Source organism: Limulus polyphemus, unplaced genomic scaffold, assembly GCF_000517525.1.
Source record: "Limulus polyphemus unplaced genomic scaffold, Limulus_polyphemus-2.1.2 Scaffold1258, whole genome shotgun sequence".
NCBI lineage: Eukaryota > Metazoa > Arthropoda > Merostomata > Xiphosura > Limulidae > Limulus > Limulus polyphemus.
The window spans coordinates 45,756-66,918 of NW_013666868.1; the positions used below are offsets into that span (position 1 = coordinate 45,756).

The 21,163-nt window shown below is 30.4% G+C and overlaps 1 protein-coding gene across 1 annotated transcript in view; it reads right to left on the minus strand.

Annotated features, from left to right (window-relative positions):
* LOC106462822 (COP9 signalosome complex subunit 6-like) overlaps positions 1-20,587 on the minus strand; it is a 23,595-nt gene extending 3,008 nt beyond the window's left edge. The window contains exons 1-7 of the mRNA XM_013922783.2: positions 20,269-20,587; positions 14,541-14,672; positions 12,504-12,592; positions 4,978-5,040; positions 4,230-4,277; positions 2,204-2,318; positions 775-968 (exon numbers count right to left, since the gene is read on the minus strand). Of these exons, the coding sequence (XP_013778237.1) occupies positions 775-968; positions 2,204-2,318; positions 4,230-4,277; positions 4,978-5,040; positions 12,504-12,592; positions 14,541-14,672; positions 20,269-20,422 (795 nt within the window). The 5' untranslated portion in view covers positions 20,423-20,587. The remainder of the gene's footprint in view (positions 1-774; positions 969-2,203; positions 2,319-4,229; positions 4,278-4,977; positions 5,041-12,503; positions 12,593-14,540; positions 14,673-20,268) is intronic.
* Positions 20,588-21,163: the final 576 nt, after the last annotated feature.

Here is a 21,163-nt window from a genome sequence, read left to right on the forward strand (position 1 = left end):
CGTTACATTGCTTAAACAAAAGGATTAAAAATTACAATCCCACATCATTACATTGTTGAAACAAAAGGATTAAAAATTACAATCCCACATCATTACATTGCTGAAACAAAAGGATTAAAAATTACAATCCCACGTCATTACATTGCTGAAACAAAAGGATTAAAAATTACAATCCCACATCATTACATTGCTGAAACAAAGGGATTAAAAATAAACAACCAAACAAAGAAGTAATCAACACTGATACAAAAAAATTATGCAATTTCCTGACATGAAAATTTTCTAGTTATTATAAAACGCTTTACATGACTTAACATTCAGTCATTCTTAAACACCCTTGTACATCTTAAGTGCAATACAGAAATTTCAAATCAGTGAAAGAAGCAATAGTGGTATAGATACCATAAAATAATTTGGTATGCAAAGAATGAAACATAACACTACAATAAAGAGGTTAGGTACACAGGAGAGAGATAAAATAAATGTTAATTCCAGATCAGAGTATGCTGTTAATAATTTATGTTGCAAACACTGCCATATTTGACTATCAGCAGGATTTTCAAGAAAGTCTTTAATAATAATTAAAATATGCACTCCACACTAGACAGAAGATAACTTTCTTAAAATGTACTTGAAAATGTTTATTATTTGAAACTGACCAATTTATTAAAATGGTTTAATTGGTGTTTTAATTGTGACACCTAGATACTTGAAAAATACACTACTTACTTATAACGCACATTAGACAAAACAAGTACAATTCTCTTTACTTACATTGTAATATTCTGTTCTGAATGTAAGGGAATTTAAGACTGGAAGTCTATGACACAAACTGTAAGCTTCTCGTAAAATCTCATGATTTTTTGGAACTTTCCCTGCTTGTACTGCTCGCACATAATCTAAGATAAGACGAACTCGACTGTGAAGCATTTTGATAGCACTGTACTGAGCCTGAAGATGTTCTGCCACTGTGATAGAAATAAGATGACTAAATGTTACAACTTCTCATCTTCATATTTCTGTTTCAGCTCATTTCCTGATCATCATACATTGACCTAAAGAAAACTACAAATTTAAGATTTGTCCCACAAAAATTTAGACCATAAATTTGATTTGACCATGTAATCCATTAAGAGATTGTATAAGACTTCTTGTTTCAAAAAAATATTTTATCTTTAATTGGTGGAATACAATGGTAATAGTAGTTAGTTGTTTACATTTGGAAGCTGAATACAAATTACCTGTATGAAAGATACTTCATATGAATTCCAACCAGTAGTGGAAAAATCTTTAAACTGGTTTCAGTATTTAGACAAGAAAAAAAACAAACTAACATCGTCATAACTATTTGATGATTACTAAAATGTTCAATACCTAAATAACAAAATAAAAATGTCACCACAAATCTATACGTGTGTATGTTACATTGTTTAAAGGAAAAATCATTAGAATTAAGATACCTATGTGTGTGTGCATGATATTATAGATGATATAAATTCATCTAAACTTACCAATCTTCACCACATTCATTAGATGATATGCAAGCCCCATGAAAGCTTTTCACAATTCTGTTAGTAAATTTCCACTATCTGTGTCACCATCATCACCTCTAACAGTAGGTGGGTGATACTACTAAAGTGGGAAGGATAATGTTGTTGTGGTAGAGATCTAGGGACATGCCCCCCCCCCCAATAAAATTTTGAAAATCAAGAATATTAGAATCATCACTTTTGGCCCCTTATCAAACAGAACTGACAGCATGGAAAGGTAATAAATGTCTGAATTTATATTATTTCTTTTGTGCATGTTGGGATTTATTGATTTGTCATATTTTGTTGCACATGGATGAGCAGGGAATGGGCATTAAGCTCATACAACTGGCTGTATGATGAGAATATACTGTATTTTACACTTTCCTTGTTCTAGTGATAGCTTTTGAAATGCTTTCAAAACAAGGCAAAGAGAGACTCAAAAACACTGCATTTAAATCATGCTGGTAGAAATGACATACAAAACCAAAATAACCAGGTATATGAGCTGTAATTAGCGAAAGCAGACAGGTGGTTTACCTGGCAACCATGTCTAATAAAAACACTCACTAGATTCATCACACAATATGATTCATGAGAAAGCTTCACAATGTAACAATGAAGTCATCACATTCACTAAACAACACAAATCATAAGGAAACTTCACAACCTACCAAGTGAACTTTCACCAGATTCATTTGATGACATACGAGCCATATGATCCAATCCAATCCTTTCTGCCTCTTCTGTGGCCAATGTAAATGGTAATTCTACAAACAACATAGTGGCCTAGGAAGAACATAAGTATTTATTTTTTCTCTTATTTTCCAACGAGGTTTAAATTTTGCATCAGACATACAAAACTTATAACGTTATCATTAATGTTTTTAAGTTAATAAGCAATTATGTAAAAACTAGTGATAAACACTTAAAATTACATTTTGTGAATTTAATACTGAGATTCTTCATATGAAAAGAACGATTTTCACAAATGTAGTAAAAATGGTGAATTAATATTTTAAAATTGATATTGGCTACCTTCTTACTCATAGAAATAATTCATATAATCTACAAGTAAGAAAAAACTTACACAATACTTTTAAAATTCATCTAGTTTAGAAAGATCAATTTGTATACAAGTGCTTTTCAAATTTCAAAATTATAAAGTGTTATGCAAAGTTATTTCAGTGGAACTTCAAGCACTGTCGACACAGTAAATTTGAGAACTTTAATGGACTATTGAAAGAAAAAGAGAAGATGTTTTGGGTTCTATACTGAGGTCGTTTTAAGAAGAAGGCTTCAGTATAGAAGCTGAATCATCATCACCCTTTCTTTCAACAGGCAGTTGCAGTCTTTTAAAGTTCTCATAACTTTTATGCACAGTTATGTGAATTTTGTTGTTTTTTTTGCTCTTGAGCTGATCAAAGCTTGAATTTTTTAATCTTCAGATCTACAATAACAAATACATGTTACAATTTGAATAACATAAGCAGCTGAACTAGTCCACCTACTTTGTTATTATTACACGTAAATATCTCAGAAACATTACAGATTTGTATCATCTTCCTTCATAGTAAGAATATGAATACAGAGTATACAGTTTAAGCTATTGTTTTTTAATTTGAATTTTCATATTTTACTAAATGTCATGAGTATGGATATATTCTGTAAAAACATATATCACAAGTTTAATGAAAAACTTTAAAATACTCAATTTTTTACTATGAAAAAATAAATATATATGCCAGGATAGGTAACAGAAAAAAACAACAATTTGGTCACTAATACCACATATTATTAATTAGTTTCCAGAACTCAATTGACCAATACTGTAAATAAAATAGTGCTTATGAAGATTTAAAAAACAATTAGAAAGTAAAGTAAAAACATTTTTAGTTCTTTGGCTGCTTTAATGTAAGAATAATAAAAAATATCTTTTGATACAAACAAATTTGTTGAAGCATAATACAAAATATATGATTATACACAAAATCATTCTGAAACCTATTGCAAAAGGTCTTTCAAGTTACCCTATTATACACAGTCTGTGAAAGGCCTTTAACTTAAGATACAAATAAACTCAGCTCAACAAAATGAATAAGGCTGTACAGTGGTGGACATATAGGATGTACAGGGGCCCACCAAGCCCTAATCCAAACAGGTACCAGTATTCTACTGTACATATTCGTACTACATTTGTGTCGGGAAGGGGGCCCAAAATTTATCCCACATATGAGCTCACAACTAAGTATGGCCACCACTGAATCAGTGTTAGAATGACTATTTCATATTTAAAGCCTTAACAATACAAATTTATGTTTTTAGAAAAACAAATTGCTATCTCTGGAAATCACTAAAATTTGAATCCCATTAAAATTTTACTCTGAATTTAAATATATTGTTATTAAGAAACACCTGAAGTAACTAATTACAGATATTTATATTTCCCTTCTTGAACTTGTTTATTGCATTTCCAGCATATCTTCTAAATAGTCATCAAAACATGATTAAAAACATCAAACTGATAAAGGGTAATTTATGAGTCTAGAACTTTAAATTACCTGTCTGTAAATTGTTAGGTAACAAGTCATTTACTTAATCTGTTGTTGCCAGTAAATACTAAAACTGATACAAAATTAGCAATTTTAACTATCTTTTTTTTGACCAAAAATGAACTAATTGCAGAAGAGTAAATCTTACCTCACCACTCACAAGATCAATCACAGACTCATACATGGTGACAGGTAACTGAATAAAAAAACAAACAAATAAATAAAGGCATTGTTATTTCCATTAATTACAGTTAAACAATTTGTTCATCACCAGAGCAAAAGTAAAAATCAAGTGTAATTACAGCTTAAGTCACTTATTAAGAATCTTAGATATGTCACATTCCTAAAAAATTAGTTCTGTACAAAGTACACAGAGCCTTTAAAAAAAAGTGAGCAAGAAAAACTGTTAAGAGTAATTAACTGTTTATCATTTTTGTATTTAACCATCCTGAGTAATTTCTCCAGTTTAATTTTTTCAAAAAGATAAACAGGCAAAACAACCAACATTTTTCTCTTTACATGAAACGTTTTGTGCATGAACAGCAGATCCTTAAAGAGAATTTTCACTTACTGATTTAAATGTGCAACTCATAATTCTAAGGTTCAGTACTGCTCCAAATTATTGCACACTGTTCTTAGTTGTTTAAGGTTTTGAAAAGATTTCCAACCCATAAAACTTTGGTGTACATTACTGAAAGAATAATATTACTTTAATTTCATTCAACTGATAAATCCCTTGCAGATTAAAAGACAAATAAAATACTACAGAAACATGTTCCTGTATATGTTATTAACAGTAAATTTCAGGAGAAAAAAGGAAAACAGAAATTTTATTATCTGACACGCCTAAGAATCAAGTTCACCAACCTCTACCATCTATACAAAAAGTGACTTACCTCTGTATGCCGAGCTTGAGGGTTAAGTTTTAAAAACACTGGACTTTCATTTATTTCACAGATCTGTAATCCAGAAAGAATGATGTAGAGAGAATGACACTTTATTGGTATTACATAAAAAACAAAGAATATAAAATTAGGTATATAGCTTAACTTATAAACTTAATATTGAATCAAACTAGTTACATGCAGAAGAATTTTCTGTAACATAAAAGTAGACCGTCAACCTCAATAGTTATATATATATATAAATACCACCAAGGCGGTTGAGGCAGCCACCACAGTAAAAATCAGCTGAACTAACATTACTCAGCATTTCAGTCTATCACCACCAAGATAAGCACCGACATTACAACAAGACCAATACAACTTGAATGTATGCTATAACCATTGTAGAGCAGGGCAATTAGTAGAATTGCTAACTGATTAATTGATAGGCTCATTAATCAATTTCATTCAATTAACCCATTAGTCCAGTGTTTCTCATACTATGGTATGTGTTCCTCATTGGTCATCATTGATGTAGAAAAAAATAGGTACACAAATTACAACACTGAAATAAAAATATTGTATAAAAAAGTGGCACTTGGTAGTCATTATCAAAGTAAAAAAATATTTTATAGCTGTAGTCTGCAGATATGTAATTTTATATATTTCTTTATTTTCAATATTAGAATTATGGAGGTATACAAACTTGTACTAAGTCTGAAAAGGGGTATGCCAGCTTTAAATATTTGAGAACCATTGCATTATTCTAACATGAAGTTAATATTACTATCTACAGCTAGTTTTGATGTTTTAAGTAAGTTGCAAATTACCCTCTGTTTAACATAAAACATTTTCTGACAATCGTCATTTGCAAATTTTGAAAAAAATGGTATGGCTAAATTGGCAAAACACAGCTGTTTTTAAAGGTCATTTCCTAATTAGTGAATCAATAATGTAGAGTTCATAACCATACAGTCACCATTTTGTTTGTTTCTAACATATACAGTAATACCCAATGACTTTTTAGAAATTAAATGAATTCATAATTAAAGAGGGAGAATGTGTTTTTCTGTCACTGATAACACTGATAAATGAGAGTAATAATGTTTTTATTTAAAACAAAGATACCAAACTCTTTAACCAGCTTTCACAACAAAGCCCTGTAAACCAAATACATGAAAATATTATATAAATATCATTTTTAATTTGGATAGCCAGTTCTGAATCACTTAAAGACCATTTTATGCCAATACTTTTCACAAAACAATCAAGTTTACCCTCAATTACTTGCCTACCCAAATTAACATTCTCAACATCAATGTTTCTTTAAAGGCTGGAACATTACACACAGACTTGTATAGAAAATCTAACAAATATCTTCACTAGAAAAGCTGCCACTCCACCCACAATAAACAGAATATTATCAAGTTTACCCTCAATTACTTGCCTACCCAAATTAACATTCTCAACATCAATGTTTCTTTAAAGGCTGGAACATTACACACAGACTTGTATAGAAAATCTAACAAATATCTTCACTAGAAAAGCTGCCACTCCACCCACAATAAACAGAATATTATCTAGTCAAGCTTTCCGAATAAAGAAAATCCATTACAGAAAACACACCAAGGATCTGAAACAAACATGTTACAAAGATAATAGAAAAATACTCAACAGTATGGCCCCCCGTGGCATTTTTAAATGCCTTTCTGTATATGGTACTGAGTTATATTCAACATTTAATTAAACCACTTTACTATCAATACATGTCCATGAAATTAACAATATAATGTATGTTATAATTTGTATTTTTATGTTATCTAAGTTATAATTCCTTTGTTTGAAAGGAAACATTTTTAAAAAATGCTTAAACTGCTGTTTTCATGTCACGTGATCCGTACGATATGAAAAATCTCGACTTTAGCAGCAGTTCACTATTAGCCACATAAGCTGGCAATATACACAAGTATCTAAATGCTAACTTACATGTGTTTGACCTATTTGACATGTGAGACCTAAAACCTGTAGCTGCACTGTCTAGGAAACATATATTAATTTTCCAACCCTTGAAGGTTACCACCCACCTTCTATATTTTGCCTTGAGTTCTACAACGTACATATACTTAAGTGGCACAAGTGTATATAGTTGTTACAAAGAGGTCAGTTTACACTACACTCCACCACCTGTTAATTTCAAATTGGCATGCAGTTTTCCTCACAGTGTACGTGTAACTGTCATTAGTATTTTTGCTTGCTTGATTGACTATAGCGCTTATAGTGGTTTCTTACCTTAATATTCTATATTCATGATGCTATAAAAACACGTAGCTTCAAGTCTTGAGAGAGTTGAATAAAAGCCCTATAACCCAAGCACTTTCGAAAGGTGGACTATTCTTCTTCAGGGGCAAACTGGGAGTGTGTCTTCCATTTACACCAACATTCCACATGATGAAGGACTACAAACTCTAAAGTCTGCAGTAAACCTTTCTAACCAATCAGAATCTCAAACAGTAACTGATCTTGCCAGCCTGGTTTTAACTCTGAACAACTTCAAATTCATAATGAGCATCACATTCAGGTTAACAGTACTGCAATGGATACCAAAATGGCTCCCAATTATACCAACATTTTCATGTGTCATGTTGAAAACCAGCTTTTACAACTAAGCCCTGTATATTTAAATATGCTATAGTTAGAGAGACAGTCAATTAGGTCTTACTTTGATATTTTAGTTAATTATGTATTATTTGTGTTTTAAAAATCATACTTGAAAGGTTGAATGATTTTTATAAGTTTAACTTGTTGTTGCTTGGAGTGTAAAAGGTTATAAACAAGATGGTGTTATTCGTGTGTGCAAAGCATTAGTGAAATAAGTTTCTGTACGGGAGTTGTCATATGATAATAATAAAGCTCCAAAGACACCATTTGACATATTAGCATAAGTAATAAAAGACAAAGAATTGGAAAGGAAAAATAAAATAAAAATTAAGCATATTAAAAAATCAAGTTTAAAAAGACTTCTTTGAAGAGCAAAAAGTTATGTACATATTTCCAATTCTTAATTATAAACATTTCAATGCAGTATATGTTGATGATAATAGGTAGGATTAATGAGTATAGAAAATGGAAAAGAAAATATTAACATTCATGTTAAAACACTTTTGATATTCATTTAGAAGATTCTAGATATTATGCAAATGAAATGTGAAAACTGTAAGATAATAAGTAGTATTTTTATACTTCATATAAAAATCACCTTTTAGGTGAACTATTCAGTCTGAGCACACATAACTACACTAAATAACAAATTTATTTATTAGAAATAATAGAAAAAAATTAACATTTAAATATTTATTTTTCTGAAACTACAAGCTTTTAGGAACATTCTTCTCAAATTATAAACAATTTCATCCACTAATTTTATTTTTGAAACAAAATATGATGAGAGCAACATTAGCTGCCAAAAATCTTGGCAGCCAGGTCTTATAGGGTTAAATTGACAGGCAGATTGAAAAAACTAACAACACTGAATGAAAAATCATCCTTACAACAGAGTAATACTAAAGTTTCAAACACAATTCCTCTTGTTATAATCCATCACCTTAAACTGTGAAATGTTTCCTGCATTCTGAAACAAAAATTAATTAACTACAACTGAATGATTGCCTTAGACAAATACTTCCTAAAGTTCCCATCATATCTTTCCAGAAGAGCAGAAGTCTTAAGGAAATCCTTGTCCATGCAAAAGACTCTTAGAGAGCATTTCAACAATCATAAACCTTCTATTAACACCATAAAAAACCTCCCTGTTGCCCAACACTTTAACCAACCCAGTCAATCTATTAACAATGTGACTCTCATCGATATTGAAATCAATTTCAAAACTGAAACCATGTACTCTTCAAAATATTTTTAAAAAATATTTTATTTCTAACAATGAAAGATGTATCCAATTAACTAACACTTCTTGTAGACCTGGCTGAAACTAATCATGCTTTTTAAGAATCTTTTGTTTTTCAAGGGAATAAAGTTTATAAGCTTAATGTAATCATTTGTAAAGAAATGCAAGTACCCCCCATAAGAGCATTATGTTGTTTGAATGATGTACTTCATGACACTGAATAAAAGTCAGCACAATACTAAATATAACAGCAACTAGTAGATAACTACTTGTTAAAAAATTCACCAAAGAAAGAGTAAAAAATAAAATACTTATCATATGGTTGACATACAAAGTTTCAGGAAGGTATACTTATGGAAGTAAAAGTTGCTAATCAATAAAAGGAATAATGTTTAATTGTGTTTGATTTTTAAAACCAATACAGGTAATGAAGGCCCTGGTAACAATAAAACATGTAATGAGATACCACATAACAATAATGCACAAGTTACATGAACGAAAATCCACAAAAAAAAAAAATTAAGGTACAATATAAACAAAGTATAGAAATTACTATACACATACATACATGCATACACATAAATAATACATACATGTTAAAACTATAAGATTACAATTTTTAAGCACTTAAAAATGCAATGATATAATTTGATATTCTATATTATTGCAAATATATTTGTATAAGCATAAACATATATAAAGCAAGGTACATACTCATACAGAAAACTAAAAAAAATCAAAATACTAATTTACTGCAAAAACTTAAGCTGTTAAGATAAAACTTTTATCCAGTATGTAGTATCACAGAAAGGTAGAACTTGTTTGATGCTATTTAGCTTGATGGTTCCCAGTTCAAACATTATCTTGTTTGGTAGAAGTTCATGTTTTTGTTTGTGAATCAAGTAAGACGACAATTTTGAAATGCTCAAAAGCATAATGATGGGAGTTGATACTGGTTTAATAGTAAGTACAGGTTAGCTAACTTACATACGCTTAGTTCTCTGTATTAAGTTTAGAATTTTATATGAACTACATGGAAGAAATTAATTACTTGGTAGTGAACAGAATGTACACAACTCAGTTTAGGCAATCTTCACTGTACAGAGGGGAGAGTAAATGTAACAGCACAGGCCATTTTTATTTGTTAAAGGTGGAGGAGGGGAAGATTATTATAGGTATAAAAATTAATCATTATTTTGTGAACAATAATATTCTAGTACAAAGAGCCAACAATATTTTTAAACAGAAAAATATTAATTCCACACATCTTCAATTCTCTATCCTTATTATAAGTTTATTTGTCATTGCACATTAAGCTGAATACATGATAATTCTACATTCACGGTAACATTGTTAGTTACTTTGTTGTTGTTTTTAGTTTCATATTTGTTCTTTTAGTGAATATGTGTTGTTGTTTTTTGCCTTTTGATACTGTACTTATTTCTCATAAGGTCATGGGCTATAGGCTGAAGTCATCATTAAAAATACACAGTTAATCCAATACACTTTCAATTAAAATACACTATGGAAATAGTAATTGTAGCTGATTTATATACACCATGTCAAATCTTCTTCAGAATTATGTTTTATTAACACCATACATATGATAATTTTGTTTCTAACACAAACCAAACTACCAAAATTTACTAAACCAAACTAACTTAATAATATAAAGATTGTAAGGTGTTCATTTTTCTATTTCACAATAATATGCAAGCTCTGTTTAAATTGTAAACTCTTATGTTGTAGTGAGAGAAAACATTTTGAATTGTATATACAATTAATATACTGTTGATATGTTAAAATTATCTGCAAGATAAACCCCCAATTTTCAAAATAAACTTTACACATGTGACAAATTTTATTAAGGTAATACTATCCAAAATTACCCCCAATTTTCCACACTTTTGCTGAAGAATGTACACTTTATTTTTGAATTTTTCACCAGTTGTACAATACCTTGTGTTTTAATTTTTTTAGAAACATCATAATGGGACTCTTCCACAGAGTAGATCGATAACTATAATATGCATTGAAAAAGAAAGATCACTGATTGTCATAACAAGTGAAATCATAATTACGTGAGGTGTATTAACACTTGCACACTAAACTATTTCTTTGAAGGAAGCTCATTACTTAGAAACTGAATGAAATTGAGAGACATATTGCCAAAAATAATGAGCTAAGTGCTACTACGCTTACTATTAGTATGTAGACAATGCATGTTTCAAATTACAATAAACAAGACAGCATTGTTAGAGACTGATACTTTGACAAACTGTTACTATAAATAAAAAAACAACATATAAAACAGTAAGTAACATAAAATAAATCATCCACTAAGACTTATTAGCAAAAAATTTGCAATATATTTTCAATATATATTAATATACAATTATTACAGTAACTATGATGTTGACCTTTTGTTCGATGTAATTACGAGTTAGTTTAGTGCAGGGATTCATTATGAAACTTCCTCACAACAATAACAATGATGAAAACGCTACTAATCGATAAACATCCTGTTAAGTTCTTTAGATGTTTTTGAAATAAAAGGCATAAAGCTTTTAAGATCAGGGACTTTTTTAAGAGCCAGTGAAATTACTGCAAAAACTACTTTTTCCTTACACCTGAAAGCTACATTGCAATCATAGCTTATTTGTACATGGGTTGTGTTTATATAATGTTATTCCATGCCATATAAAGTACTATGTGAAAGCAAAATTATATGCATTGTTTTTGTTTTGTTACTTTTATAAAATGGTTAATATAACATTTAAATTTGAAAGTATCAATTTATTGATTTTGTTCTTCTTTATTGAAAATCAATTAGAACACTTATATTTGCAATTTATCACATGTTTAAAAGGCTGGCATGACAAAGTGACTACAGAATACTGCTTTGAGTGAGTATGTCCTGATCACAATCTTGTGGGTTCAGACATGTCTGTTATCTTCAACCAGAATACAGTTTCAGGAAAGTAAGAGATGTGAGGAAATGTAACACAATGTAAAAAATAATAATAAATTTACACTTTAATACTAAAGTTCTCCAAGAGTTGGTGGTAGGTGCTGCCAGCTAGTTGCCCTCCTTCTAGTTGGCAGATAAAAATTGGAGACAGCCACAGATAGGCTTAATAGCTTTAACTTTACAAAGAAAAATATAACCTCCAGCAAACAAGTTTGGTGAGAGTGGGAATTGAACCTGAGAACTTTAAATCATGAAGTAAACCCCACCCCCACACACTTCCAACCTAAAAATACTAATAACTGGAAACCCTGGTTTTCATTAGTTTATTACTTTCAAGAGTCATGACACTAATCACATAAGCTGAATAAACTTGACTTAATTGAAAATAATAAAGAAAAATCATAATAGATATATTTCAATAGATGAATAATTGAAATAATCAGAAAAACTAATTTTGTTTAGTTTATTATTTTCATGACATTAATCAATGTAATCTTAAAATCAATTAACTGATTATTTTATGTGGCACTAACAGATGTAAATTCAGCTCATAGATAATCGATTAAGCTACTTAATCGTCCAGCTCTAAACCATTGATAAAAAAAACTTTATTTCTGTCTCAGTAAAAATTGTTGTATGTGTATATGATGCAATTCATAAAATTACCTGTTTGAGAACCTGAATGTCAGATTCATTAGGTCCATCTCCTGTAGTATACCAGCCAAGGAAATCAAGATCACTGAAAACTTGCTTAACTAAAAAATAACAGAATGTTAGATTTTATGTATTATACATACATGTTTAATCACAACCTTGCCATTTTTTTCAATACACTTTTCACAAGATCCTATAATATTCAAGATTAAAAGAGATTTTGATGGAACATGAATCTACTTAAAAGAACAGTTATGTTTCAAACTTAGCATCAATACAATTGGTAATGATAATGCAGATCAAAATGTATCTACAAAACATATGATATCAAAATGGTAAAATGCTTTGAGTTTAAATGCTAAATGATACTGAAAGTTGGAAATATATCTGAAAAAAGTGGAAGTTTTAAACAGAAAACATGGTTTGGTTCAAATATTAACTGATACTAACTATGGAAATGCATCTGATATCTGGCACTTTACGAGCCTATTCAAACACCTTTTCTCTTCACTTGTCATTAGCAGTTACCAATTGAAGGTTTATTTAGTTGCAGAAATATCTTCTTTTGATTACCACCTTTGGTAAAATAACAAATGCCTTTGAACAGCCAGTCAAAGAAATGGTCTTTAATAATGACGCTCCTGCAAAGAGGCACTCACTGCTCGCTGTTAAGCACGTTTGAAAGCCACTAGATACTTGTTCTTACCAAATGTCTTGCAGATTAGCCATGATATGAATACATAAGCATTTATGAAGCCCAATCACCTAAGAAATCAGCATATTTACATCTGCATATAAATGGACTGTATTCTACAAATGCAGTGTAGCTCAATTCAGTGTACAACAGTGTTGCTGAGTTGTCTATTTCTCAATGAATTCTTATAAAATTATTACTCATTTTACTGTATTTCTTCAATAATTCTGTATGTTGCATTTGCTCGCACAGAATGGGTGTGTAGGCATTATTTTGGTTTCATAAAACTACACAGTAAACATCTCATAAAAGATGTGTAGTACTTCTTAACTTGTACCTTACAAGTGAAAATTAGTTGATTTATTTGAAATATATATTTAATAAAACACTGAATAACCTAAACATGTACAATATGCAAAACATAATCATAATTTTGGAACTTACGATTTTATTTTGTATGAGACTTTTTTACATGCAATGGTGAATTTATTCTTATTTTTGATTCTCATCTTTCAGAATGTTTTTAATCTTTTCAATATATATTTGAGATAGAATTTAATTATTAACCAAGTTAGCATTTCTAAATCTGTTATTTAAAGTAGAATTGTATTACAGTTAAATTTAATTCATTTTTTAAAATAAAATTACTAATGAAATTTAAATTAAATTTGTTAAACTATTTCATACAAAATGTTATGGTTTAATGATTTTTTTTAGGTTACCACAACATCAGTTTTACAATTTTACTCCATGTATGCATAATCTATCAAACATGCAATTTTACCCTTAGTACAACTTGGTCATACAAGGTAATTCAAGATGAACTAACCTGATTTGGATAGTAAATCAAATGCATGTTCTAAAACAACCAAATACATAGAGGGTGTCTATAAATAACTGAACCACTTTATTAACTGAAAATAATAAGAACTACACACAATGAACAAAAGAAGTTTGTAATATAATAGTAAAACACCTCAGATTTATCCACAGCCAGTGGTGCCTTTAATACACTTCAACATGGTAAACATTTGTGGCTTGAAGGATGTCCAAGTGTTTATTAATCTTTGCCCATGTACATGCCAGAATCTCTGAAGTAATCATCACAATGGCAATGGTTAAAGTTGTCATATATATTACCTTTATTTTATAGATGATCCTTGACAAACCCCCATCTAAACTAGAGGAGAAAATTTCATGCATCCATCTTCTACATGCTGAAAACCACAACTTTCTATCTAATGTGGTTCCTAATCTATTTAATCAAGAAAGTGGTTGAATAATTTATGAACATCCTATAGATGTATATTCATAAACCATCAATTATTTAAAAAACAAAATGAACTTCAACTTACATTGTTGCTCTTTATGGTTGTAATAATCCTTGTCAATGATTATACTGTTTTCAATACGATCAAATAAGAGCTCAAATGAATTCATTATTTCCAAGTTACGACCCCTTTGTTTTCCTATGAGTGCTCCAATGACTAGATTTGAAACAAAAAGCATTTCAACCATGATACACTAAAATTAGACCTCATTCGAATATTATACATTCTATAATTTGAGAAAAATCTAATTCTGCTTTTAAATTTCTCATTAATATTGAAGCAAGTGAGTATAAGATGCTTAAAGAAACAGTGGTTTTAACCAAAAACCCTTATAACTCAGTAATTCTTAAAAATTATCCCACTCAAGTAAAAATATAAAACTCTTGGATTAGTTTATAAACAGATACATAACCTTGCAACTCATATTTAGCCACCAAGTAATTCTTTAAATTTTAATATGTCTTAAAAAAATTAATATATTTAATTGGATTGTAGGGTGTTTGGATGGGTAAAAGCATATGGCCATTATTAATGGAGTCCAATTGAAATAGACCTTTATTAGCAGTGGAATATCTCAGGAGTTAGGGCTTAGGCTTTAGCTTTCTTATTAACATTAATGATATTGATAGAGCATATTAATAAATTTTGCTGGTACCATTAAACTCTTGGGCATTTCTAGCTGTATTAAGGATGTTGATGTGCTACAGAATGACTTTAATCAACTAATAAGTTAAACACGCATTTTCAAAATACCTTAAATCATAATTATGATAATTTGGATCATGTGTTTAATATAGATATGAACCTGCTCAATAGCCTAACTGATGGAAAGGACCTTAACATAGTGGCAAATAAGCCGTTCGTGCCATTGAAACAGTGCTCTTTTGTTAGTAATAAAACTAATGGAATTTTAGGGTGTGCTTACATGTATATTGATTACTTGTCAAATGAAGCAATTATCTTTTCATACAAATCACTAATTTGGCCTTACTTGGAATACTGTGTACAATTTTGGTATCTTTACTTAAGAAAAGATATTGATTTTTTGGAAAGTGTTTACAGGAGGTACACTAAGACAATTTCACAGATTAAAGGTTTATCTAACAGGGATATGTTAAGATCTCTTGAGAAAAGAACAGTAAGAAGTGATCTTATTGAAGTTTACAAGAATATCCAGGTGATCAATAGGATAAGATCTCTGTCTTCTTTGTGCTATATTTTGAAGATAACAGGATATGATGACACAGTCTATGATTTGAAAAGGAAGAGGTTAGGCTCTAGTTAAAAGTTTATTTTTCTGACACAATGATTGACTTAAGGAATGAGTTGCCTCACAAATAGTGGAGGCAAAAAGTTCTGAAAAGTAATGGGTGGATTTAATTTTTTTTCCCCCCCATGGGTGCCTGTAGGTTCTTCTTCTTAGTTCCTTTCGTTCCTAGTGGAACATAGGGCTACAACAACACTTCGCCGACGGAAGTGTTTTTGTTGCAGTTTCTGTAGGTTATACTATGCTAAATAAAAATATATTTTTTATTAATGATACATATAAATATATTAATAAACTAGACATTACCTCTTTGTATTAGGCTCCTGTTCCCTATATGTTTCTATTTAGATATAGAGCACTCATATAGAGCATTCATATAGATCCATACAATTAACAGAAAAACCAAAGTAAATGAACAGTATATTACTTGTTCATCATCTGACAATCCATTTCACACAATTTCATTATCCAGTGTTAAAGTTTGAATTTTCAATCTCTTGAACATTGTCCAAACCCCTAAAAATTTCAATATATCAGTTAAATAATCTGTATATTTATAGCCCTGAAAATAAACCCAAATCTATCTTTCTCTTAATAGCTAGTAGCCATTCTCTGAATTCTTCAACGTATTTTTTGTAACAAGGAAACAAAAAATTGCATAGATTTCAAAGGAGGCCTCAGCAGTCTTATATAAGGAGACAATGATTTTCTAAGTCTTAATTTTTTTTTTAAATAATACATATCAGATATCCTTTAGCTTCTTTTACTAGAGCTAAATTCTCACTAAAAGTTTCTAGTTTTTTTACAGCAACAACTCTATCTTTTCTCCTTAGTAACATCAGTGGTACTTTCATATCTAAGAAACTATCCAAACTTCCATACCCAAACTTATTACTTTATACTTCTCAATATAAAACTCATTTTCCCCATTCAACTCCGTCACTAAAGTTATCTTGTCCCTCTGGGATAGGAGAAAATTCTCAAAAGTATTAGCCCTTCCTAGAGACATACTACTAATCATCATCAAATTTCCAATAATATAACACTAATAATTCTTCTAAACTGTTGACATGAATAATAAATATCCCAAACAAATTTCTCAACAGTACAACAGATAAGATGTATATCCATGTAATGCCCTAGAAGTAAAAACTGTGCATATGAAATACACATTACGTTTGCCAGTAAGTATATCATTTATATATACCTGCCATTTTGACAGAAACAAACCAGCATCAGCAATAAAATAGAAAGCATGGGAGATAACTATAATTTGATGCAAAGTCCTTTACATTACATCTATGATCTGTTTACAAGAACGACTACTTTATTTTGCTGTCAGGTTTTTATAGGAGCCAGATTCTTTACAGAAGGTATCTGTGACTTGTTGGCAATAAATGTCAACACTAAATGGATAGCACACAATTTATATATTACATATTGAATATATTATTTAAAAACAAGTCAAACGTCAAATGTACAAATTTCGTTACACTATTGGTTATCACAATTATATCCAGAGTTTTAAATAATTGTCTCCATTTCATCAAAGCCCACGCAGGTGGGTTCCATTACTTTATAACACCCTTTGACAAGACAAATTATTCTTTGTCTCTGTTGTTACAATACTACTGTGAAACTCATTTAGATATTGCCCATTATGGCTAAACTAACAATCACACTATCTAACTTCACTTTCACTAACTTACTTTAACTTCTTACTTGCACCCTGTATCTGCACATATTTATTACACAAGACAGAAAAATCTAGAAATATCTAGCCCTCTTTTGGTTCAACAATATTCACATAATGAGAAAAACTTAGAAGCTTCAAGTAAGATGACATCAACAGTACTACAAAAGCCTAGTACAACAATTAAACTGCATACAGCATTAAATACTAAATAATAGCTCTTAAAATGAACAGTCTTGTAAATCCAACATTTATCTTTGGTTTGCTCTCTCAAGCAGTACTGAAGAGCTGTGATTCAGTGAAACTTTAGTTTTTTGCAGAGAGAGTAGTGAATTAAATAATAGATGAGGCCTTTATGGCAATAATAGATTTTTTCTCTACTTCACAAAAATTCCAGTTTCAGTGAGAAAAAGAAAAATTTACAACTGAGTTATACAGCAATTACCAGTATCTCAGAGTTACTGTTGAACTAAAAATTATACCAGACTAATTTTATTGACTGACGTCAATAAAGCACTTACTGTACTGAATTTATGCAGTAATTACCTTGGATGGTCCTTAGTAGAACATTAACAAACACACACACACACACACAACAAAAAGCAAGAACCTGGTAAACACAGCAAAACAGTTGTGTTAGACAATGACAAAAATGACACTGAAATCTGAAAATATACAAGTTTTCAAAATTGCAGTTTAATTCAAACAGGAGAGAAGCAGAGCAATAGTTCCTGGTATATGAAGAAGAGTTACTTATATTACAACTGTATTAGACATCAACAACACCTGTACAAACATAGTTCATCTCATCTGGCCCATCTTGGCTACCAAATTTTCTATTACCACCCTACTCCAAATTATATAAAAACTTTTTAATATATCTAGCCCAGATACATAAATTACTCATCCAGTCTCCTCACAACCTCCTTCAGTGTTGCAGCTTCTATCACACCTGACAGCAAACTATTCCATATGAGACTACTTCATTAAAAGAGTAACTATTATATTTTGGAGTTTTCCACATCTTAAAGTTCTGTACTCTAGTCTTATTGCCTGCAATTCTTTTGAGATTATAATCACCTGGATTTATGAATTACAAACCACTAAAAATCTTGAAAAGTTGATTCATATTTCCCAAGCAAAAATATGTCATGACACTTAAAACAGCAATAAAACTACTCCAAAGTTGGAATCATTCTGATATCCTTTCTCAAATAAGGTGACAGAAATTTAATACAATATTGTTTGTAGAATTTCATGCAAAGTTACTTGGGTGATACCTGCACTATCCATTCCTAATTTAGAAGTAATAAACTTGAGAGAAGGCAGCTAGTCAACATCACACTACTAACTCTTAGGGTACTCTTTACTAATAAATAATGAGATTGATTGTCACGTTATAACACTACCAAGGCTGAAAGAGCAAACATGTTTGGAAAGCAGATTTGAATCTGAGACCCAAAAAATTGTAAGTCAAGTGCCATAACCACCAGGCCATTAATACACTATTCTAAATGTGATCTCACCAACACCTTTAGTTATAGAGTGTACTGATGGTCTCTTTTAACTTCTACTCAATATATCTATGTATTCAACCTAAAATCCTGTTTTCTTTACTATAGATAGTGCACATTGTCCACAAGTCCTTAGAAACTTTCTAAATAGCAATACCCAGATTGTTTGTAACCCATCAATTTCACCTAGTTTCCTCTGCATGAAGATTAGGGGTAATACAAATAGTTTTAAGAACAGGATATCTAGTGGACACTTATTCATCCACAGTATATTACTTTTCTTGGTTGGATATGAACTTATGGAATAGTTTGCCTGAAGGTTACTTGCAACTTGTATCACTGTTCCACACGGAGATCCTTCGTGATTATGTTGGTGTACTATTATCTGTACCTTCCTCTGAACCCTTATCAAGTCAATATCCTTTCTACGATAAGAAAACCACAAATGTACACAATATTCCAAGTGAGGCCTAACAAGTGGTTTGTATAGAGATAATTACCTTTTTGACTTGGTACCAATGTCTTTAAACACACCCTAAAATTTTATTAACTTTACTACTAGTACTATCAACAGAGCTAAGCTTTGATGGCATGAATAACTATACCAAGACCCTTTTCTTCAGTTACACTATTGAGTGGGTTCCCATCTTTATTCAATCATGAATGATACAAATTATGATAACCTAAATGCACTACCATAATCTATGTTCATTTACACAAAATTTTATCTCTTATCAATATCATTAATGCAAATAGGAAAGAATCAAGTCATTGACCCTAGACCACTCCACTAATAATAAGCATCCAGTTTGGCTGAACTCCATTAATAAAAATATTTAGTTTTTCTTCACCCAACCACCCTTTAAAACAATTAACAAGTCTTCCTCCAAACCCCACTGATGTGATTATCTTAGCTAATCTTTCTTGTGCCTTAATTATGGTAACTTATCAAATGGTATTTTGAAAATCTAAGTGTGCACAATCCATAACCTTTACTTGATCTTTACATCATTCAGTTAACAAGTAACATCCTCAAAAAATATAGCAAATTAGCAAAGTAAGATTCCCCTTTGATAAATTCATGTTGGCTTTCAGTTTCAAGTTGTAGCATTACAATGTTACATTACATAATTTATCCCCCCCCCCCAGCTTATATTTATAACATAATTATTAAATTACTAAACGAGGAATAGTTTCACCTTCAGCAACCCATTTTTGGATTCAACGTGTTTATATATTTCATATTATATAGAAACACAAACAGCTTCAGATTTTCACCTTGTTGTGGACTTCCTTCTTGAGCTCTAATCCTAGTCCAGTGTTCAGAAATATTCATAATGACAAGAGGGTGTAAAGAAACTGAAACACTGCCAGTTGTGCCAGAAGCTGCCATTACGTTCTTTGGAATTGGTTCATCAATTTCCATGGTCATTGTTTAACGTGGCAGATGAAATAATATGCTTTTAAAATAATACTTTTTTCTCATAAAGTTCTTTCACAAAATCTCAAAGCTCTTAAATGCCCTTCTATCTCTATCTTAAACACTTGCAAGTGGTCAAGTAAAATATTAGACACTAAAATGTGCAAGCCCTATCGCGCCGTATAACCTATGAAAAGTAAAACGTACGTATCGATGAAAATATTGCGTCATTTATGAAAGTAGTATTCTAATTTAATTAAGTAAAAGTTTATTTCTTAAGAGTTAAAGAGATATATTAATTTTCGTTTTACACATTTTACTAAATTAAATATTTTTAAAATCTCATTTGGCATTATGATTAAAAGTTCATTGGAACATAATGGAATTATTAGTTTGATCTTTTTTGTAAGCTAGACATCTGATCCATTTTCACACTCTTTCAAAAAACATAATGAAACAATGCTTGTAACATATAGTAGATCAACGTAATTTTTGTGTTGATACGTTGTTTTTTTGTTGGCTAGTTCTTTTAGCAAAACATGGCAGTGGCTTTGGAAGGATTGATGACTATTCTTGTGTCAATGCACCACTTGCTCACCCTACTAAGGAATTGTTGCATATTGCTTTCTATTTTAGCTTTGCAAGAGCCTCTGCTGTACATTAAACTCCTGGAAATTTATAGGTGTTGAGGTTCAAATTGATATATTTCATTCTTTAACATTTCTACAAACTTAAATTATTGTAGGCCTACAT